Source organism: Apus apus, chromosome 2 (assembly GCF_020740795.1).
Source record: "Apus apus isolate bApuApu2 chromosome 2, bApuApu2.pri.cur, whole genome shotgun sequence".
In the NCBI taxonomy this organism is placed as follows: domain Eukaryota; kingdom Metazoa; phylum Chordata; class Aves; order Apodiformes; family Apodidae; genus Apus; species Apus apus.
In genome coordinates this window covers 105,330,386-105,354,007 of record NC_067283.1, presented here as the reverse complement: position 1 = coordinate 105,354,007, position 23,622 = coordinate 105,330,386, and the positions used below count along the sequence as shown (strand labels likewise).

Genomic DNA, 23,622 nt, shown 5'->3' with positions numbered 1-23,622 from the left:
TGTGGCCAGTCACAAGTGGTGTTCCCCAGGGCTCAGTGCTGGGGCTGGTGAAGTGTCTGGAAAACAAGTCTTATGAGGAGCATCTGAGGGAACTGGGGTTGTTAAGCCTGGTGAAAAAGAAGCTGAGGGGAGACCCTATCACTCTGTACAACTACCTGGAAGGAGGCTGAGGCAAGGTGGGGGGGTGGTCTCTTTTCACTAGTAGCAAGTGATAGAACAAGAGGAAATGGCCTCAAGTTGCATCAAGGGAGGTCTAGATTGGATATGAAGAACAATTTCTTCACAGAAAGGGTTGTTAAGCACTGGAACAGGCTGCCAAGGGTGGTCGTGGAGTCCCCATCCCTGGAGGCATTTAAAAAATGTGTAAATGTGGTGCTTAGGGACATGGTTTAGTGGTGGACTTGTCAGTGCTAGGTTAACAGTTGGACTCAATGATCTTAAAGGTCTTTTCCAAACAAAACAATTCTGTGATTTTATAAGAATCACTGCACTTTAGGCCAGAAAATGTCCAAGAAATGAGAATGTGTTTTTTGAACAACTCTTGATTAAAGACAAAAAAAATATCAGGTTTATTTTTCCCAAGGACTTTAAATGGAATAAGCAATTGCAAAGAAGTTTAAGTTCATTACACTTCTATATATTTGTATTTTGCATCTTCAGAGGACTTGCTTTTGTGTGGTTCACACTATTCCAGTTTTTATCCATGAGGAAAATAAAATTAAGTATAAAGGTGACAAAGGAGAAAAGAACCCCCAAATTTCTTAAAATCTATTGTTACTCAACTGAAGTCCCCAGTGGGGAGCATCCAAGAGGAAGAGAAGGATGAAGACTCTTTCCTGGAGTGTTAATTAGCAGAAAATCAGCAAGTTTTCCTCTGGTTTACTGAAGTATATCTTAAGAAATGACACGGTTAACTTGCAGGATGAGAGCTTTTAAAAGTATAACATGACTTAACCACTGGAATTTAGGCCCCGATATCTCCTGCTGCCCTTGCTGAAAATGACACTGGCAGTTCCAGAAACATCAACATTTAGTTTATCTGAAAGTTCAGTGGTTGAGAGCAATGTTCTAGGCATTATACAAAACATTCTAAAGAAAGTCACTTCCGCTACTGATCAAAAACTTAGCTGCAGTTACCAGTACAACCTTGTACATCAAAGACAGCAGTAAGACATATAAAGTGACAAAGCAAACAACAAATACCTTACTCCCCTCTCCCACACAGGCAAACACAGAAAAGCTTAAAGAAATGAACTCATCTGGTCTTTTTACTCCAACTTTTTATTAAGGAAAAATCTTGGGTTTGGCATATGACCATTTATGAGAACATGTAACCCTTGGATGGACATAATACTCTCAAATGGTTTGTAAGCAGTTTGCTAGCATGTGTAGGAGATACTGATCAAGACATTTCTGCTAGCCTTTCAGGTGACAAAAAAAAAAGAAAGGCAATTAAATGAGAGCTTCAAAGCAAAACACATTCATTTTTATGGTAGTCAAGAAGAAATACCATTTAATCTACATGCTAAACTATAGCTACTAATGAAACTTCACTAGTAAACTGCATTTGGAAAAGTCCCAGGTCACAGTTCCAAATACAATTTAGCCTAACGTGGGAAGAACTAAGAGCTATGCAATTTCAGAAATATACAGTTGAATACAAGCTGTGTTAAAAAGACATTTTTTCCCCAATACGAATATACTTCATATAAAGCAATGCTTTTCCTGAAAGCTGCACGCCAACACAAGCTCTCCAAATGTTCTGTTTCTTTACTGACATTGTATACTGCGTATACATCCCAGTAGGTGACTAACATATTCTAATAGTATGAAATATAACCTGCAATATTGTTTTGCCTATCTCTGCTTCTTGATTTAGAACTCTACCCCATACTGCTTTGCTGGTATAAATGAACATCACATAAGAAAACTTACAGTAGGCTAGAAGGTATTTTGAAATACAGTGACAACTGATTATTTTCTTTTTCTTCCCCATCATGGTAGTACTGTCATTTATCAGCTTATTGATATTTACTGTAGTACAGCACACTGAAATGTATTACCATTCCTGAAAATAACCTTTTCTGACACCTAGCTTATAAGTATTTCATAGAAGCATTTAGATAAATACGTAACACTGTCCATGCTATAGCTACATACTTGCACCAAGTGTGAATGACATTGTGTAACATGACATAGTTTTTATCAGGGCAACCTTCTTTAATGCTGTTTGAGCTTGCAATCCTAAAAAGCCATCAGTAATCTAAAAAAACCCAGGGGACTGCTGAATCCCAATAAGAAGATTGGTGACCTAGTCCTGATTCTGGCATCAAACCAAATTAGGTTTTTTGCCTTATAAAGCAGCAGCAGAGATCACACCAGCACTGGCATCACACAACCTCTCAGCATACTAACATGTGTGCTGCACAGTTTGTGTGCTCGTGGTGATGCAAAGCAGCAAAAGCAGGCATCTGAGGAATAATAAATACTCTGGAGCACATCTTCATATGTGGAAGCACATCAGTCATGGCTGCATGTGCACAATGCCTACAGAAAGAGCCATCAAACGTGATGATTATCAAATGATTGGGCAACCCAAGTGCATCAACAGAATTCGTGCTGTAAAAATGGAGATCTGACAACAGCTTACAAGCACTGCTCTCTGATAAAGGTAAAAAACAGTGGATACTTTCTCAAACAGCAGTTTTGTTCTCAGTATGCTGATTCGTCTCACACATTTGCTAAATTCTGACATAAAATCATGAACCATACTCCACAATTTTTGGAGGCTTTTCAAACAAAGCATCCCTCCTTACTCAGCTTTCTTGAAAGTACAGATTGTTTGGGCTTGGGTTTTAACTAGACATGCAGCTGATACACTGGCTTAATGCCTCCTGTCTGCCCTGCTGCCTCCTTCAAAACACTCTGTCATAACTCAAGTGGGTTTCTTGGGACTCAGGACAGCAGCTGAAGATTTCCAGTGGGGATTATACATATAAATATTTTCCTTATTCCACCTATACTTGGATGAGCTCCACAAACACATATCCCTCCTGTGTAACTGCTAACAATGCACAAGCCTAGCACTGACACAGCCAGGGGAACCAACCACTACGTGTACCATAAATGATTACTGGCATATGTCAGCAAAAATCAGCCATAAACATTTTTTTTATTATTTTCAGCTGAAGAAAGCTCTACGGTCAACATAGTCTGATTTACAGGGTAATCTTGCCATATGAATTTAAAAGCCAGAGAGCTCTCCCTGACCTACATTGCCAAGCTGGAGTGGAAAAAAAACAACCGCAAATCACACAGAAACCACAGCACAGAAAGATGCTGTTGAGACAGGAGAGGCAGTGTGATGATCAGGCTTGTAGATTTGGGGTATCTTATTATCACACCATCAACACTGGGGTTATTATGAAAAACAGCATAGCCTGTTCTCAAGCTATATCCAAGCTTTACCCACTTCAGATCAAAAACCACTTCTGCCAGAGCAAGATAAACCACGAGAGACAGACCTTGCTGCCTATCAAAGCTTTGCTTTACAAGCTGTATTTCCCCCATCACCTTGTCCCTTCTCTGGTATTTTGTTCACTCTAAGAAGAGACAGGCATAAGAAAACATAAAAAAAAGTCCAGTGATCCCACATGGAGCTCAGCTGGAAAAAATCACCCATATGAGTTGTTAGGATTTTATATGACAGCCCATATTTTTAGGCAGTAATAACAAAGTGAACATCTACTTCAGTTCTAGTCTGGAAACAGAAAATCCTAAGTGTTAACATGGTGACAGCACCTATAAAGTAGGAACAACTAGCAACAGAGTTAGAGATTAGTTCACATGGCTCAGTCGGGAGCTGGACCAGGTAACAGGCAGAATTGGAGCAGGAAACATAAGAAAATGCAGAGAGACTTTGCAGAAACACGACCAGGAAGTGACAAGAAAATCAGCAACTTATCTGGGAGGATGGTCATGGGTGAATGGACACATTATCCACTTAGTCCAGTCTTATTCAACATATTCATCAATGACCTGGACGAGGGGACAGAGTATATCCTCAGCTAGTTCACCGGTGATACCAAACTGGGACAGGTGGCTGACACTCCAGAGGGCTGTGCTGCCATTCAGTGTGACTTGGACAGGCTGGAGAGCTGGGCACAGAAGAACCTCATGAGGTTCAATAAGGGGAACTGTAGGGTCCTGCAGATGGGGAGGAAGAACCCCATGCATCAATATAGGTTAGGGATAGACCTGCTGGAAAGCAGTTCTGAGGACAAGGATCTGGGAGTCCTGGTAGATAGTTAATTACCCATGAGCCAGCAACGTGCCCTTGTGGCCAAGAGGACCAATGAAATCCTGGGGTGCATAAGGAAGAGTGTGGCCAGTAGGTCAAGAGATGTCATTCTCCCTCTCTCCTCTGCATTGGTGAGGCCACATCTGGAATACTGCATCCAGTTCTGGGCTTCCCAGTTCAAGAGAGACAGGGAAGTACCAGAGAGAGTCCAGAGGAGGGCAACAAAGATGATTGGGGGATTGAAACATCTCTCTTACGAGGAAAGGCTGAGAGAGCTTGGACTCTTTAGCCTGGAGAAGGCTTGGGGAGCCTTTGTTAATGCCTTAAGTATTTACAGGGTGGGTATAGGGAGGATGGAACCAGACTCTTATCAGTAGTTCCCAGTGACAGGACGAGGGGCAATGGGCAGAAGCTGGAACACAGGAAGTCCATTTAAATATGAGAAAAAACTTCTTTATGGTGAGAGTGACAGAGCACTGGAACAGGGAGGTTGTGGAGCTCCCTCCTCTAGAGGTATTTGAGAACTGCCTGGATACAGTCCTGAGTAATGTGTAATCAGCCTTGCAGTACCTGGGTTGGGGGGTGAGTGACCAAAAAAAAAGTAAAAAACTTTGCCAGATCAAGAACAAGCTCCTGTTTCCTGGCTTGTGTCCAAATGGTGCATGAAGGGGAGGGAACCAGAGGCAACATTCCATTAGGAAATTTTCAGCCAATTATTTATTCCTTAGAAAATTAAGTTTCAGGGCAGCTGAAAATATTTGTTAATGTAGGTTGACCTCTCAATAATTTTCACCATTACAAAAAAGAGCTCGTGCCTCTGAAGTATGAAAATGAGGATTTTTGTCTGTTAAATCCATCATTTCACCACCCAAATAATTTTCAGAAACTATTAACAAAAGGCAAGAGACAAGAGGACTAGATGCATAGAATGGCTGTAGAGAGGACACATACAAATATATTGAACTTTTTTTTGTTATTTTGAACAGTTGGCATTTATTTTGATTGTGAACATGTCTTCTGCTGTGCCAAATGGTGGAATTTAAAGCCCAACCTGCTGTTTAGCTGGTGTGTCATCCAAAAGAGTGACCTGGGTTTAATCTCTGGTTCTCCCTCAGTCTCTGTAAAAAACTTGCATATTAACTAGAGGAAATACAAGAGACCGCAGCTGTCTAATCACTTAGCTGTGTGTTCCTACCAAGGTTAGAAGAGACCTTTTCCCTGAATACCACAGAGCCCAGATGTTCCCAGCCATCAGGAGCTGCGGGGGAGCTGAGCCTCTCCTGTTGAGGAGGAAACACTCCAACACTTTAAATGCCACACTAGCATCTTCCTTTCGCCTCATCGCATTTCCAAAATACTTGGCTCAACCTGAAGTGACCTTTTTTTTTTAGTTTAGATTTCTTCAGGTTCAGTAAAAAACCTTAACAATATATACAATGATAAAAAAAAACCGCTAAAAAGGTAGCCCTAACATGTTTATTTTTGTTTCAATTACCAAACTGAAGCAAAAAGCCTTTTTCTGCTCAGCCTCTCAGTTGCTTATTATGAGCTGGACAACATCAGTATCGACTTCCAGAACACTGTGCTTCCTGAATTGACAAGTATTTTAACTTATTAAAAGCTGCACACAGTATTTGGAAAAAGCAAGCCAGAAGAGCTGTGTATTAACTCTACTCAGATGGAATACATTCAGGCAATACTACGAGTCCTACTGACATGTGTCAGGTAACATAGATCTTTACTGAATCCCTTGGCTAATCTAAGTCAGCCCTAATTAGTGGGTCTGGGCACAGAAAACATTCTATGTAATGACCATGATGCATCTCAACCCAGTCACATTTATTGAAACACTTCCCAGGGAAGGAAGAAAATCCTAAAACAAAGCTCTTCATATTAAATTAACTGAAATGTAAGCAACGAGTAGGTCAAAAGGAAAAAACTGATTAAAAAAATCCCTCTTGCATTCAGTAATCAGTTTCACATGTAAAGCCCATTTGCAAAAGACTGTGTGGAATTCATTAAACAATTAAAATGTGCAGGGGGTAACTGAAACGGTATCCTTCAGAAAGCAGAGTGCATCTTAATAGAGACGTTTCCTTCCTGACCTTAAACCCCACCTCAATAAGGATGAGAAATTTCATGTTATTAAACTTCCCATGCAAAAGCAGAGCACAGGTCCATGCTGAGATGGCTCCTGGGGAAGGGTTAGCCCAGACTCCACACAGGGATAGGGACAATGGGGCATGAGTTCCCCCACTGCCATACAGAAACACAGAGGCATTTTTTCCTCCAGAGATAGTCTTGCAAGGCAGATTTGGAAAACCAGGAAAAGAAACATATGCAGCACTAAGTCAGGCACTGCTCTCTTTCATTTCTGGCAGTGGTGGCAGAGGAGAAACAGGTCTGCTTGTTCTCTATTCTCCAAGCCTATGACTATCTTTAACGACTTATTTTTTAAGGAAGCATCCATGTACTCTCACTTTCTAACAGGAAAAAGAAAACCTCATGTGAAATGCAATACTCTGTTCTATTTGAGAATCCATTTATTTCTTGTCCATTTTGTTTCCAAAAAGGAGTTTCAGCATATACTTGTGCAGGGCAGAAAGGGACCTGTTCACTCCAGTCTGCCTCTGTCCACGTTATAAATCCTGGTTTCAGACGTATGGAAATAAAATTTCTCACCATTTCACCTCAAGTGTGCTACTATGAAGTCACCTGAGGATGTGGGGAAACCCATTAAGAAAATGGAGTCTCTATCAGGAAGGAAGCCACCAGAGATTGATCACAAAGGTGTAGCAGCAGCTACAAAGCAGGACACCCAACTACTGCTCGGATCCCAGCAGCGGCATGACTGAGAAAACTGGATGAAAAAAAACCCAAACCCAAACATTGTGTATTTTTACAAATCCCCTACTACCTCAGTTGACCCCTGCCTGCCAAGAAGAGGGGATACAAGTAATGCTTTCTGAGATGTCACCTTTCTGTGTGCTTTGCAGCCTGTCTGAATCCTATGGCAACTCACCCTGTTTGATGCAGGGCTGCAGAGATGCCACAGACAGGCTGCCATGGAAACGTTTGTTTTCATTTACTGGTGTCTTGCATGGTAAGAAAGACTGAGCAGTAGAAGAACGAAGAAAAAGTATAAATTACCAATGGGCTTAGTCAGCGGAGTCTTTGAAAGTAAAATCTAATTTTTTTAAGGTTTCTTTAGATTATGTTGTAGCTTTCTAATTTCACTTTGTGATTAATAACACATACATGTTTAGACAGGATCAGAAATTATGAAGGCAAATTCCAACCTGTACTAGGAAGACACTTCAAATAAGGCTGCATGTAAGGGACAGGATGATAGCTAGTTCCAGTTGCATCTTTTAAATTAAAATGCAGTAGTCTAGATGACAGAAAATGGAGATGGGTCAGAGCAGGAAGAGAAAGTAAATAAATCCTAGAAATAGTGTAATTGTACTACAGTACTTGAAAAATCATTAATTGAAGTGGGAGGAAGCCAGAAACAAGTTATATCTGCTTGTTTTCTTGTATCTTAGGAAAAGCCTGAATTGTCTTTTTTAAGGTTATCTGAAATCAATTCACAGTCTTGGTTCTTGCTTTCTCTTTGGTTCTTCAAATCAAAAAATGCAAAGTATAGGTCTAGTTTGCTTAAGAGAGACAGCTTCAGCATCCTCTTTGCAGTGCAGTTTTGGCCCCAGCTGTGGGCTTGGCTGCTTTTGACAACAAACATTTTTGATCCTGCTGCTGGCTGGGAGAGTGAGATGAAGAGCCCAAGGAAAACCACTGCCAGAAGGAGTGGACATCTAGGTGGACAACACTGCTCAGCATCCCTCTTAAGGAAACCGAGTCATCTCCCATGACTGAGCACCCACTAGAGACCTCCAGCTTCTTCACGACATAAGAGAACCACTTAGTGACTCTGAGGCTGTCTCTGACAGCAACAGGGACAATGTCAGCATACAGCTAATACTTCTGCTCCAAAAGCCAACAGCTGGCCCTGAACAGGTGGTCATCCCATCTCCAAAAGGAACCCTTGCTCTTAAATAAGCTGGCTGCTAGCATCTGTAGGCCCCAAGATGAGAGCAGTAGTGGGGGTACAGATGCTAACACTTCTACTTCATAATTTTGGAGGAGGAATGAACTCGTTGGGTTACCAACTTCACCGGGTTTTGGCTTGTAATGTCTTACTGCATGAAAGACTTTCTGGGTCAGGAAAGAGACAGCACACAGGCAGTAACACTGTCAGGCCTCAAGAGAAAGCTTTTACTTGGCATTTGCTTAAGATCCTATTACCAAAAGGACAGCACATTAGATGAACCACTATTAATATCAGCTTTGAAGTTACCTCTGCTACATTTTCCCCTGTAGATATATCTTGTACAAATACGAAAAACTCAAGGTGTCATAAATGCAAAGTACTGGACATGAGAGAGACTGAAAGATAGATGGATTAACCAAAGCTGCCTCAGAAACATCTCAGTCTGTGAGTACATGCAATTTTGGCTGTCGAGTTGTTACCTGGATGAATACATAATTGCTAAGCTGTAGGTTGTGCTCTGCTTCAGAGCAATAAGGTCCTTTAAATAGTATTAATATTTAACATATTTTAAAGCATCTGTCGTTTGCAAAGCACCCCATAGTGTAACTGACACATTTCATAATCATCTTCAACTCCCAGAGTAGGAACTGCAATTCCAGAAGGATAAATACCTGGCCCACATCCAAATTAAGATTCATGAACAGAGCTATTATTCTAGCTCAAAATTAGGCTTCCAAGTTTCTGGTTCTTCTAGATTACACTGCTTTGTAGCCTTCAATGGGTAGAAGTATGACATACAGACAGAGCTGGAAGACAGGAGCTGACAACATGGGATGACATTTCTGACTCACGTTCACTGACTGTCACATCCTTACCCTAGGCCACCATCCACATCACAAGATGCAGTTACATGGGTTAAACATAAGGAATGGAAATATTACATATTTTATTGCCATACATTGTCTGTCCCTCTCCCCTTTCACTTAAGGAATTATCTTGGTGAATTTACTGACTTCCATAATTTGTTAGGTCTTCCACTACTTTTTTTTTTCCCCTTTACAGTAAGCTCACTTGTAGATGATCCTTGAAATATGATAGCATTTTTCTGAAATCTGACAGGTTACTTCTTATGTTGAAGCACTGAGCTTCTGTGAAACAGCCACAGAACTTTGGTATTATGCAGAATTGCTGTAGGAGAACTTCACCTTCAGCCTCTGCCATGGTTTCCTGAAATATCTCCTGAGACATACTCTCAGTCTCCTGGTCCTACAAACTTTCTTTGCATATACTTTTTCTCTAACAATCTCAGAAGCAGATAAAGTGATTATTGATGACAGTCAATACAACTTCAGAATATTTCAGCAGTGTAAGTGGAAAAAATGCATACAAAATTTATATGGATATTATTCAAGAGCTACTCAGAACTTGCAAAGCAGAGAAATCTTACAAGCAATAAAACATGATGGGTTCTACATGCTAGCAGTTTAACACTTCAACAGAGTCCAAGTTCAGTGGAAAACCAAAGCTTCCTAAAAAAAAAATATTATTCACAGCATTTTTTTTTGTTTAAAGTTGAAGTTTAACGCAACAAATCTCTCATTCTGATCCATCTTATATTCTCATAAAGTTCAGCCTGCTAGGCAAGATTTCCATAGAAATCCTATTTCGTAAAATGTACTGGATTGTATTCCAAAAAGTGACTCACATTTTACAAGCAAATGGCAAAAACTAAAATGAGTTTGACTCTTTCCATCAAAGCTCATATTAGTCATTTTTCCAGCTTAATGGTTAACATGCTATTCTTGACAGACAAAACTGGGACCCACAGGTCAAGAAATGACAACTTAATTGTCACAAAGTATGTGGCCAGATAGCTATTGCTAGTCTGAATGAAACAACACAGGACTAGGCCAGTTAAACTAAAGATACTCGACAGCACGACTGCTGAGTTGCTTTAAGCGTAGTAAAATCACAGCTCCTGTGTTAGCATAGAAAAAAATGGCTCAAACTGTCAAGCTGCATGCAGTTCAACAAAAATCATTAAGTTCTTCCTCACTTGCCATTCTCCAAAGCACTTAAAACAAGAGCAGCTGGAAGATGCAATGTCTGAGTGTGATCTGACTGTAAAGACCTCAGGATTTCACTTCTGGTCAGATACTCCTCTCCGCCACCCTCTCTCCTTGGTGCTCCCTGCAGGTTCCCCATTCAAGCCTGCATATTATCCCACCTCTTCCTTTATACTCTTCTGTCCTCCTCAGGTGGCTTTTCTTATCCATCACGTTCTGTGGTTTGCCAAGCCCTCCAATACATATCCTTCCCCTCCCTGCCACTGCTTGTGACCTCCTGACCTAACACAGGCTCAGGACAGGCTGGTTCGCTACCCAAAGACCACTTTGGTGACAGGGCTGGAAAGGCTGAATGGGGACATGCATCCGAGATGATGAATTTTTTCATGCTCTGCTTCTCCATGGCATTCTGCAGCTGGAGGCAAGGCATCTCCTTAGCATGGGTCTGCCCACAGGCACAGACCAGTATGTCACAGTGCAGTAAAGACCATCCCTCCCAAAAGCAGGGATCTGGCAAAGTTCCAGCAGGGATGGCAGCAACTCTCTGTCAGTAATGTTCAGACAGAGTCGGACATAGGGGAGAAACACATAAACGTCACCACTGTCACTGGTATTTGCTCCCAACATTTCCCCTTCCTCCTCTGGGTGCCTCTCATGCCCCTGCTAATCTCATGATGGTCAGAATTACTGTCTGGACAGTGAGTCACTGTGAGTTTCAACTCAGCAGAGTACCAAGGAAAAACGGAGCCCTGTGAGATCAAATCCTTCTTTGTTTACAGGCCTTGCTGCCCATAACTAATTTTCTGCATTCTATTGTGGCATGTGCTGACATAAAATTAATCCAGAGTCTCCAGCTGTTCCAGGGACTGCTCATGATCCCTCATCCAGCTCAAATCTGTGCAATGTCTTCAACCTCCAGAGAAGACAAGAGAAGTATCTCTGTACATGGCATTAGTGAAATATCAGGCCAATCATACTTCCACTTAAATTAGGAATCTAATTTCAATTATTTTCCTCCCAACAGGATGAAAAAACAGAACATAATTTACCTCGACTTCACATGCATACTCCGATCCATCCAGGAGTGTCACTTTGCACTGCATATTTTTTGGTTTCTTGACAATCTTTAGAGGAGACTTGGAAAGTTTGCTAGATGATGATTTTTGAGAGAGCTTGTCGTCCTCTAGCTGCTGGTATTCCAGCTGTTTTGCACTCGCAGCAGCAAACTCCTGTTCTTTGTCTGTGGCCTATAAAGACAAGGAAAGATGCATTTTTGAAGTGAGATCACAGAATGGCTAGGGTTGGAAGGGACTTTAAAGATAACCTAGCTCCAACTTCCTGGCATGGGCAGGGACAGCTGCTACTACACGAGGTTGCTCAAAGCCCTATCCAACCTGCTCTTGAACACTTCCAGGGAGGGGGCATCCACAGGTTCCCTGAGCAACTTGTTTCAGTGTCTTACCACCCTCACACTAAAGAATTTCTTCCTAATGTCTAACCTAAATCTACCCTCTTCCAGCTTGAAACTGTCACCCCTTGTCCCATATCCCTACAAGCCCTTGCAAAAAGCCCCTCCCCAGCTTTCCAGTAGCCCTTTCAGGTACTGGAAGGCTGCTATAAGGTCTCCTTGGAGCCTTCTCTTCTCCATGCTGAACAGCCCCAACTCTCTCAGCCTGTCTTTGTAGGATAGGTGCTCCAGCCCTTTGATCATCTTTGTGGTCCTGAGATAAAATGATCACACAATGCAGTACACTATGCACCCTGCACCCAAGCATTTAAATGAGCCTAGTGGGGAGCCTGGATGAGAAGGCCTCTGATGCAGGACACTTTTTTTATCTATTGAAAATATTTCCTGTATTGCCTATACTCCTCCCAGCCCCTACTTCTCACACCGAAATGTACAGAATACCCATGAAGGAGGGGCATGCATGAAAATCCTTTAGGCTCCTGCTTTTTCTGTAGGGACAAAATCCCACTTGGACTTCTTGAACCTGTTTTTTCAGTCTGTTGGAAATGCTGAATAGTTGGCAAATGTTGCAATGAACAGATATTCCTACAGTTTCTTGGTATTAAGTCCTGTACCTATTAAATCACATGCTGCTTCCATTATGTCATACAAATAGGACAATATTATCAGGTTAGCACTCATTTTGCTGTTGGTGAGAAAACAGTTCCCTGAAGGAGAGGACAGACCAACCCATGACATTGTGAATTCACAGGAGGATGCAGACATGCCTGGGAGAGTGAAAGGCTCCTCAAGCACCCCAGCAAAGGGTTAAACAAACAGGATGGAACTGAGGGGCCAGATTACTTTTATGCGCAGCTGGCTGGCTAATGGATGATAACTACAGGACCAGAGGCTGAATTTTGTTCTCCACAGATGCCTGATAAGTCCCTCAAGCCAGTGAGAAGTAGGTGCTATCTGAAAGGGGAAAGGGGAGTGAAGTAATAACCATGGTTACTTTTGCTTGGGTTTATCTGAGGGTCAGAATATTTGAAGAGTTACCATGATACAGCAAGGCCCATGGTCCTCCCCACAGGACTAGATGAAAGCCAGAACTGCTCTACAGCATTTCACCCTTCCTAGCAACAGCACTATGCTGGAGTCATTACCTTTCTCATCAGTTATGCCCCTGATAGTATCCAAACCAAACCTCAACAGGAATGCAGTAATACCTAGGCTAAAGCTTAAATGAAATAAAAATTAAAAAATATGTAAAATCTTTCCATTATCTTCCTACAAGGAAATAAAAAACAAACTGAACTGTTTTGGTTCTGAATTATTTCAGTGTAACAAGCAACTAGCATTGCTGGAAATATATTGTAAATTAATCCTCCAAATCTGTTTCCATTTATTGTATATAATAAACCTCCATAAGAATGGAGCAAATCCATCCAGAAACTTTAATCTGCTTTGAGACCAGAACAACCTTGCATCGTACAACCAGCAACAACATTGTACTGCCAAATGACAGGGAGCTTTCCCTGAGAGGTTTCATACAAACAAGCCATAAGCTTCCTCTCTGCCTTCAGGTGAACAGGGGAAAGAGGAATTTGGAATGAGCCCTGCTACCAAGTGCACCAGCTCCCACACAAGTGCCAGCAAACTGCAAAGAGGCAAGGGAAGACCCACACTCCTCTTTTCCCTGTGAGTGAGGGCATAGCAAAGGTCTCTTGGGCTTCCCTCAGTGGAAGACTAGAAGATAGTGGGACTAGAAAGATAAAAAAGCAATACAAAAGGTGATTTCAGAATCCGCCTCATCCCCTGAGCTGTGGAAGCTCTTCCCCAGGAGTAGTCCAGTGCCAGCCATCTCTTCCCCCTCAAGCTCCAGCACTGGAGGACTCCTGCCCCCCAGCACTTGGCCACTAGCTCTGTGCCCGGTCTTCAAGGTCCCTGTGTACCGAGGCTGGCAGGATGAAGGCAAAGTGTATGTCAGCAGATTAGCTGTTCACTGAGCATTCCATGCTCATGGTGGCTGTGACCAAGGCGGAGAGTCCCCCCAGGCTCAGAGCAAGGCCTGAGGCCAGCTGCCCCTCCACCACAACCGTAGCCACCTGGCAAGTGGCCCAACCTACTGTACCCAGAGAAGAACAAGACTGTAGATGTCTCCTGCAAGGGCCTCTGTGAAGAGCTGCACTGCTGCTGACAGGAAGAGGGCTCTTGGATGATTTCTGCACAAAGAAAATTCCTGGTCAAGAAATCTACCAGGGAAGGTGCATGTATGTGTGTGGGTGCAAAATGTCATTCCAGGGTGGGAAAAAACATGCTATCATACCTGGTGGCTCATTAGACTTCTCATGTGATAGTTAACAGCCTGCCCCAACACAAAACAACCAAAGCCAAAAAACCAACAAAACCAGATGCATGGAATTTAAGTTTTTCAAAAAAGAACAGGAAAGCTGCTTGAGAGAAAATCCCACACAAACAAGGGCATGAAGCAGCCGTTCGAATTTTAGAACCATCTGCAAACAATTTCTGTGAATCCTAATGGATTGGTGGTTATTTTCCTTCATTAAGACACTTGGTATCTCAAGACTACAGCAGACATTTGCTTATTTATCCATAATTATTTAAAAAATACTATTGAGGTTATTTTGTTTGTCAAGGTTCCGGTCTACATTAAGATCAGGGGAATGGGTCTAGTTTAAAAATCATACAAAGGTTTTTCTCTCATTTGTCTGGAGAACAAAACATGCCAAGAACTATCAGAGAAGATCCCCCAAACTATGTTGACAGGTTCAGACACTGAGGTACTCTCAGACCTTATTAAGTCTCTTCTTCCTAAGAAAACCTGACATTGTGCTATCTAGAAAAGAAAAGAAAAAAAAAAATGGCCAGTGAAAAAGTCATGTAGTCAGTGAATTATTCTGAACTCTGAAAGCACAGTTCCATTTTCTTCAAAATACTTTACCAATACTATATTTTTGCAGTATTTTCAGTGTTGTAGACTAAATTCCAGTGCAACTCAAGTTGCTTCAGGGTTTGTGTTTTCTGAGCAAAAGATCTCTCACCTCTATGTATATTACTGGATGTTACTATGACACAGTATGTTCAACCACTTCTGAAGCTGGACCCCATTCTCAAAGCCAGCCTTTGGAGCCACAAGATCCAACAGTAATGATGTTTGATACTTCACAGCTTCTCACTGGGGTATGAAGTGACATTATCAAACTTGTAGAATATATTAATCCCGTCTACCTATGATAGTTGCTCAGAAGTGCCAGTGCCCCACCTGTGCAACATCCTCTTGCTCATTTTGAACGAGATGGGAAGGCAGGAAGATAGTGGAATTGCATTATTATACCTGATACAAATTTCTGTAGTAACTGCTAATCTCAACATGAAGAAGCATTTTTGTCTTCATTTAAATGTTCTTTTTATGAGTATGGAATGACAGCAAAAAGTCACTGTCATGGATCATTAACTTAAATCTTTCTTCCCAAGGTTCTCTCATACGAGCAACAGCAAAAATCATCAACCTCCTCACTGCAATTACAGACAGCAAGAGCATGATACCCATTACTCCTTCAATTTTTGGCTTTTTTAGTGACACCACTGATGATAGCTCTGTGTCTTAGTGCTGCATTTAAGTGGTTCTTTCCTGTAATACAGATACTTAAGCCACTATGAAATAGTAGATCCTACAGGTCCTACAGGAAAGCTGAGGAGGGGCTTTTCACCAGAGAGGACAGTGATAACAAAAGGGGTAATGTTTTTAAACTGAAAGAGGGGAGATTTAGGTTAGACATCAGGAAGAAATTCTTCACCATTAGGTGCCATGGGAGGTTGTGGATGTCCCCTCCCTGGAGGTGTCACAGGCCAGGTTGGATGAGGCTTTGTGCAGCTTGGTCTAGTGTGAGGTGTCCCTGCTTGTAGCAGGGAGGTTGGAACCTGATAATCTTTAAGGTCCCTTCCAATCTTAAACATTCTATAATTCCATGATTCTGTGATTACTGCAGCTGGATTTGGCAGACAGTTTACAACAGGCACTTCTGGATTCAATCTAGTAATCTTAATGGGAAGGTCTCACACGTCCCTTCACTAACCCAGTTCTTCTACCAAGGCTTCCACAGACATGAGCTCACAGGTGATCTTTGGGGAAAAAGGGGATTGCGCAGCACACCAGAGTGTCTCCTCAGGTCTCAAAACTCACACCTCTGTAAACACATATAGACAGGTTTGGTGCTTAAGTTTTTTGTCTGGTCTTGTAGTTACTCTGGGGTTTGTTTTGTTTTGGGTTTTTTGAGATTAAAAAAACCAAACCAAAACAAAAAACTTGTGGCAGAAAAATTATTGAAGATGTCTGGAAGAACAAAATGAATAATACATATGCCTATGTATGATAGAATTACACTCTAAATTAATGACCAGTTTGTGCAGCACCCTTCCATTTTGGACAAGCAGTCCTGCCTCTTTTGCCCAAACTAACTACGTGCAGTTTCTGATCTATTTCTGATCAAATTTATCCCACCACACAATTGGTGGATGCTGGAGCATGAGCAGAAGCGTCTTTGGTGGCCATGGATTGAGGGTCATCAAGGGTTATCAATGGTAAAAATGGTTAGTAATCAAGAAAGTAAGTGTTTCTTCCAATACTTGTTCTTCAATAGTAATAAACACTAGAAATCCTGCCCTGTCATGTCTACCTCTTGAGATATTAGAAGTCAGACATGAGAAACCTCTTTTAATTTGGTCCCAGAAACATTTGTTGTCCAAAGCATTTAGATAATGCACCCCTAAAGGAGGGATATAAAAAAATACTTAGTATCTGAAACTGCTTATTCTCCCCCACCAACAGAAGTTTGGGCTGTAGCTCTGTGGACAAAAGCTTAAAACCCAAGACCACAGCCAGCCCCATACAGCTTCCACAGGAGCAGTCATGCTGATTTTAAGTAACACCTTGCATCTTCTAGAATCACCAGCACCATCTCTCAACTAGGTAAAATAACATGACCCCACTTCAAACAATCTGAATTTCTTTAAAGGGTGGAGGATAGGAGGAGCTAGACTGACTTGTTCCACCCTTCAAAGGTGAATGTGTTCAGATGGTGGTCATAATCTTACAGAGCTAAGGGATGCAATTTGCAGGTACCTCATTAATTGTGTGTCACTTACCCATGAAGTAAAATGCCTGTGAAATCTATATTAACAGGAAAAAAAAAGGCAGCCAATTTAATCAGTGCAACAGTAAACTGAGTGGAAAAGCATGTGATAGCTCTTCTGAAACCTATTACATGAAAAGTTAAAGTAATTATAATGCAGTCTTTTCAGACCTACAAGAAGCTTATGGGACCACAGCATCTTCATGGCTCACACATCAGACAAGCAAGCATGAAATCAGTTTTTGCTGGTGTCAAAGAAGAAATTAACTCTGAAAACATCTTCAGCTTCTTAAAGATTGGTACTGTTTACTACCTATGCAAATACAGGATCAAAGCTGTTTCCTACTTAGTTAATAAGTCCTTAGTTTGTAAGTCCTTATATTTAAGCACCAGAGGCAGAAATGAACTAGCAGTATCTGGTTTTAAGAAAGGCTTTTCTGTAAAATACTTGGTACTACGCTTTGCATCAGATCTGGCCGGTGGCTGAATAGCAACTGACACTGAAAGAACAGAGCAGGGCATGAATTTCAAAACACTCTATGAGAGAACCATTTCGTAAATGCAAAACACCAACCAGTCAAAATCTACCGCATCACACCAAACAGCCTTCTGTGTCTATCTGAATATGAATCTCCGCTCCTAACACACCATGCTCGCTGTTTCCCAGGAGCAATGAGTGGGCACATACCCATCTGCACTCAGTGAGCAGGTGTGTGCCCAGGCTCCCTTACCTGCTCCCTTCTCACGGGCGTGCTGTGGGCTGCTGCGGCTGAGAACTGCTCAAGTGCGTTTTGCTGCTCTTCGCTCAGCTGCTGCTGCTCCTGTGGCTGGGTCTCTGCCGCCCCTTGCTGCGCAGGGCTCTCCTGCTGATCCTGCTCCTTATCCTTGGACTCGGAGTCCGATCCCGATTCTGTAGTCATGGTTGGTTATTCTGTAAAACAAGGTGAGCAGACCTACTGAGTATGATCTCAGAGCCATGAACGTGCAGACATAGGCTTACAAAGTGGAGAAACATCAGCCACAAAGTTTTAGTCTCAATATGTACGGCCTTTAAAAAGAAAGTCGCTATTACTGGCCCAATGAGGATCCCTAGGAAAGCTTCCCTGGTCCAAAAGATTTCTCTGAAGTTACACACAGACATCAAGTTCTACACAGTTCCATCATTTGTGAGAGAAGAGCAAAATATTAAGAAAAGCTCATGTAATTGAGTGCTCTAAATCCAAAATGATAAACTGCAGTTTGAGTTTCTAAACCATGTGGAAGCTTTTGAACATATTAAAACGTTTGCTCTTTACACTGAGGTTAACAGGGCTTGAACTCCTCAACACCTGCACTGCCTTTTGGAAATGGACTCGACACTTCCAAGCAACACAGACACTAGAAACATCTCAAGTGGGCCCGCCAACATCAGTGCAAATGTACAACTGTTCTTGGCACAATTCTGTCCTTCCTGCTTGAAACCACCCACACTTCTGCCATTTCTTTCCAAGTGCTGGAGCATCCAAAAGAAATGACAAATACTTCCATTAAGTCATTCTAAGTGTTAGATTTAAAGTAAAGTGAGTATGACTTTCCTTGAATGTGAAAAGTCTGTTTGAACTTAACTTTGTCAGTACTAAAACAAAATTTAAGTAATAGCAATATTAATTAAAATTTTAACTATTTCAGATAAATAGTTTCATTACAAATATGTGACACCCATAGTTGGCACCCAACTCTCAAACAATAGAGATGCAAAACCCAGCTTTAAAAAACACGGTGATTTTGTATCAAAACAAGGATTTGAAAAAGCAGACTCTGTGTCAGTTCAGCAAAGAGAGATTGCTCTTATGCTTGTTACTCATACACTCTTAGACCTCATGGTCTTATCCTTGAGCATTTTGCTTTTAAGCAACTCAAAACCAAACCAGTCTGCTGCAATCTATTTCTGTACCTCATCATGTCATGATTTCTTTAACCTGGTAACCATAGCTACTATGTAATTATAAGCACTTCCACAGAATACACATCTGCTAATTCATCTGCTAGGAAGCAACTACCATCTCTTAACACATACTACAGTGTTTACTAGTAGAAACAGGCTTATTCAAGATTACAAAAAAGTACACACCTTTTTTCTTTTTTTACTGAAATGTTTAATAAGCTACATTGCTTAACAGAAAATGCTTTAAATGAGGCCAATTACTATTTCAAACTAATTTATGCATTCTGCACTTTCACGGCTAAGTTCTTGTTCTGGTTTGGTTTGGTGGGGTTTTTGGTAGCAGGGGAAGGGCACCAGGAGTGGCTCCAGTAAGAAGCTGAGAAGCTCACCCTGCCCCAAACCCTGCCAAGGAGCCATTAGAGGGACAATAGATTCACCTCTGCGATTAACATACGAAAGAACTGAGATAACACCTGAGCAGAGAAGCACTTAAGGGGAGAAGAGCTGTGCTGGGGAAGGAAAGCAGTGTTAGTGGTTGGTGAGGAGGAAGGGGAAGAAAGTGCCCGAGCAGAAGTTTCCCTGCAACCCATGGCGAGAGGGCAGCTGTTCCCCTGCACTCGTGGTGGAACATTCCCTGAAGGAGCCAGGAGGGGTGAACTTGGCCAGTGGACTTTGAATTTGTGGCCAGTCGATTTGCTGCCAGTGGACTATGATTACGCAGCTATGGAAGACCCCGGTGCCAGGGGAGGTGGCTGTGCCGAAGCAGCCCGTGACTCTGTGGGAAGCCCAGGCTGGAGCAGCTCCGGACCTTGTGGGAAGGACTCAGGAAGGAGGGGTTCATAGAGGACTCTCTCCCATGGGAGAGACCCCGTGGGGAAGCAGGGAAGGACTGTAAGGAATCCTTCTTCCTGAGGAGGAAGGAGCAGCAGGAACCACCAGCCCGTGAACTGACTCTAAACCCCATCCCCTGTCCCCCTGTGCTGCTGGGGGGAAGGAGGGAGAGAAATCGGGAACAAAGGGATTTGGGCCTGGGAAGAAGGGAGGGGTGGGGTAACATACGCAAGCCCTGCTCTTTGTGTTGTCTGTGTCCTGTGTGTGTTTGATTAGTGTGAAATTATTATTTTTTCCCCAAGTCGAGACTGTTTTGCCCGGGACCTTAATTGGTGAAGAACCCTCCTGGTCCTTTGTCTCAACACATGAGCTTTGTGCTCCTCATGCCAGAGAGTGTGTGTGTGAGAGTTTAGTGAGCAGCCATGGGGCTGTTTCTTTGTTGTCGTATTGGACTTAAACCACGACAGTTCTCCAGTGAATATATGCCTTAGTACAGCAGGCAAGTGCCCAGCATCTGCACTGCATGTGAGGATGGGAGCGCACGTTGCTACCTCTGCATGCTGGAACAGCACAAGGGAGAAGCAGAACTAGAAAGCCTATGTGGCAGATTTATGCTTCAGGCCATGTTTTCAAAGTCCTAACATATAATACACCTGTTTAGGAACACATCATAAATTTCTATACTCAAACTGACACAGTTAGGTCAAAAATACCTTTTAAAATGCTTTGCTTAACAAACTGTCTTTAGCACCTACAAAAAGCAACAATTAACTCATGCCTTTTAAAATGTGACAGTCAGACAGGCAATCATCTAATCCAACTTCAGATGTCCACATGTAAGATGGCCACTTCATACGCAGTGGAGAAAACCAGGCATTTCAGAGAGCAACTCATCTGACCTATTTTAGCTGTCTGCTTTTAGCTGAGACAAATCACACACTAGGCAAGACTTCATCTGACTCACTACAAAGAAAGCCTAAATGAGTTCCTCCAATGTAGATAAAACAAATACATCCTCCATTTTCAATTCTATTAAGCCACTCTGTGTTTTGTACGTTTTAAGAATTAAATTGCAGAACACTGTTAATCTCTCAGAGTTTTGTTTTGCCCATCTGTCAAGTCAACATTGAATAAACTATTCTTCATCCAATGCTACTAAGGTTGCCTTGCTTTGAAAGCACGTGGGTCACCACAAACTTCACAAGTTTTTCCCCAAACCCATGCTTTGCACAAGTCTATGAAGATATGAACTGCAAATTAATAATTATTTCAATAAAAATCAAAAGATATATTTTATTTTCCAGAAACTATGGAATAGGAAGTAATAAAAATCTTACAGCTACAAAAATCATTGATCAAACACCACTAAACAGCATAGATGACCCATACAAAGTGTAATGCATTAAAGCTGTAGCACAAAGTCTGTTTTTTTTTCCCCTTCTGATAGGAGTTAGAGCAGTGTAAATAGGAAGCCCTATCAGACTTGGTGTTTGAAAATGGTCACCCCAAGTATCTTGAGGCATTAATTTTCACAGGATCAGATTGCCAGCCAATACAAATCAAGAGTTGGTCTTCATCGAGCTGCCAACATTGTGTCTCTCTCTGGAAGGTCATTTTTGCACCCTACAGTGCTTCTTTCCTAATGATCATCTGCATCCTGGTTGTTCGTGAGCATGGAAACACAGTTATTTTAAAAAGTCCCATAAAACACAACTTCATGTAGCAAGAGATGAAAACTTGCTCTTCTTGCCAGTTATAACTTTGCATCTCAAGGAGCAACAATGTCCTTCTTAACTTCTTCCAGGACATTCCCACATGAAGCAGAGCCTGACAATACTCTGAGTTATCCTCTGGGACTGGTTTTCTCTCCAGTTGCACGAGTCCTCTCTTGAACTAAGAGTGCTTTGTTAGAAAACTTTCTGTGCATTATCAAATCTTTTAGCATAAGTGATTCCCTGGATACAATATTCCTGTTATTAGTCAGACAGCAGATGGACTTAATTAACACAAGGTTACTCATTTCCAAATTTCTTCTTTAGTTCCCTATGCAAACTACTATGTTTAACAACAAATATTGAGAACAAAATAGTATTGATTTCACACCATTCTGTTACAGGCATAAACAGAAGCAAACACATTTTTAATCCAGTTTCTTACAAACTCCTCTGATTATTGCATTGTTAAGATTTATCTCATTCCATCTAGTGCAGATTGAAAATACTTAACTTACAAGACAGAAAACAACATTCCTCTCTCAGTGCAAACCCATAGGATGTTTCACCTTCCTCAGCAAACAGCTGATTATCCGAAAGTACTCTGGAAGTATTTCACTCATTTAAAGAAATCACAGCCATCTCAGGAAATTTAACACCATAAACATTTATTTTGTTTGTAGGCAGCAATCCAGACAGAATAGCTAGTAGTGTCTAAACATTTGTCAAACACACATAACTGGCTAAGAATTTATCTTTCTTATTTTGTTTGTTTATTTACTATACTCAGCTATGTACCAAAATAATGACTTCTACTGCAAGTTTCAGTACAGGAAGACAAATCACTGAAGTTCTTGAAACTTTCTTTGTTGCCAGCACAACCCTCGTTACCGAATTCCCGTTTTCAGCAAACAACAACAACAAAAAAACTAATGAAAAGAAACTAAGAGCACCACCTTATACAAATGAGGTAATACTATGCAAGCCAGATGTGTACTTGGATAGCTACGTTTTGGCTTACAACCCAGTATTCAAAGATTCCAAAAGATTAGCTGAATCCAAACTTAACACAGATGCTAGTAATACTGTAAAGTGTAAGGTTTAAGTAAATTTGGCTACAAAATTCAATCAGTATGAAAATCAAGTGTTTAATTAAAGAAAAAGAAAAATAAGGCAAGAACTAGCTTATTTTAATCTGTGTTGACTACTTACAAATTAGGTTAAAAAAGTATGTATGTTCAAAGGTGTAAAGGTTTAAAATGTAAGTGATTGAGAGTGCTGCAGAAGAAGAATAAAGGGAAGATAAACATTCATATACTATGAAAGTATTAAAAACATTAAAAACCTATATGACATTTATTAAAATAATTTTTATTAAATCTAATCACTGAAAAGAAATCTCATACTACTACAATATACAAAGTGAAGACATTACATACAGATTGCAAAACCTGCAAACCACGAGCAAAGCCTATATCCTAAAACCTTCCAACACAGCTAGTCCTTGGTACCTACAGCTACCCACATACTGCAGCTTGGAAGATTACCGTTTCCATTACCAACTACTTGCTACGGACTTGAAACACATAATTTCCTTTTCTTCGTACAGGAACCAAAATCATGTTGTCTTCTATTAATAATTCTCTAAGCAGGCAAAGCCCAGGCTATCTCACCTGGTCCCCTCCAGCAAGTGACAATGACAATCTACTGTATATATTCATACATTCAATGAGTTATTTGACTCCTTGTCTCCTGTTCTCTGAGCACAGACCTTCTGGGTTGCAACTACTGAGCAACAAAATTCACAGCTAATTGACAGCAGAGGCCACAGTTTAATTAACCCAGCAGTCATTAATAAACCTTTATTTATACATAAATACATGCTAGTGAAAATATATGCTATATTAAGCAAATGAAAATCACATTACAGAAGAAATTGCAAATTAATTCTGAATAAATTGCAATGCAATGACAAAACAAAATTGAACCAAGTACAATTAAATGAACTATACATAGCCACTATTTCCTGTATGCACAGATTAATTATTTACATTTAAATGCTTCTTTGATCTAATTAAATCTCTTTCTGGAAAGTTCTCCTTTAATTACAATAATTTCTGAATATTGTTATAAATCAT

The 23,622-nt window shown here is 41.2% G+C and overlaps 1 protein-coding gene across 26 annotated transcripts in view; it reads right to left on the bottom strand.

Moving 5' to 3' along the window:
- Positions 1 to 23,622, bottom strand: part of EPB41L3 (erythrocyte membrane protein band 4.1 like 3) — a 149,852-nt gene that overhangs the window by 52,671 nt on the left and 73,559 nt on the right. For 24 of the 26 annotated variants that reach the window (XM_051609569.1, XM_051609572.1, XM_051609567.1 and 21 more), the window contains exons 2-3: positions 17,749 to 17,948; positions 11,464 to 11,661 (exon numbers count right to left, since the gene is read on the bottom strand). In XM_051609569.1, coding sequence (XP_051465529.1) covers positions 11,464 to 11,661; positions 17,749 to 17,937 — 387 coding nt within the window. In that variant the 5' untranslated portion in view covers positions 17,938 to 17,948. The remainder of the gene's footprint in view (positions 1 to 11,463; positions 11,662 to 17,748; positions 17,949 to 23,622) is intronic. The other 2 variants (XM_051609574.1, XM_051609577.1) reach the window with 1 other exon arrangement.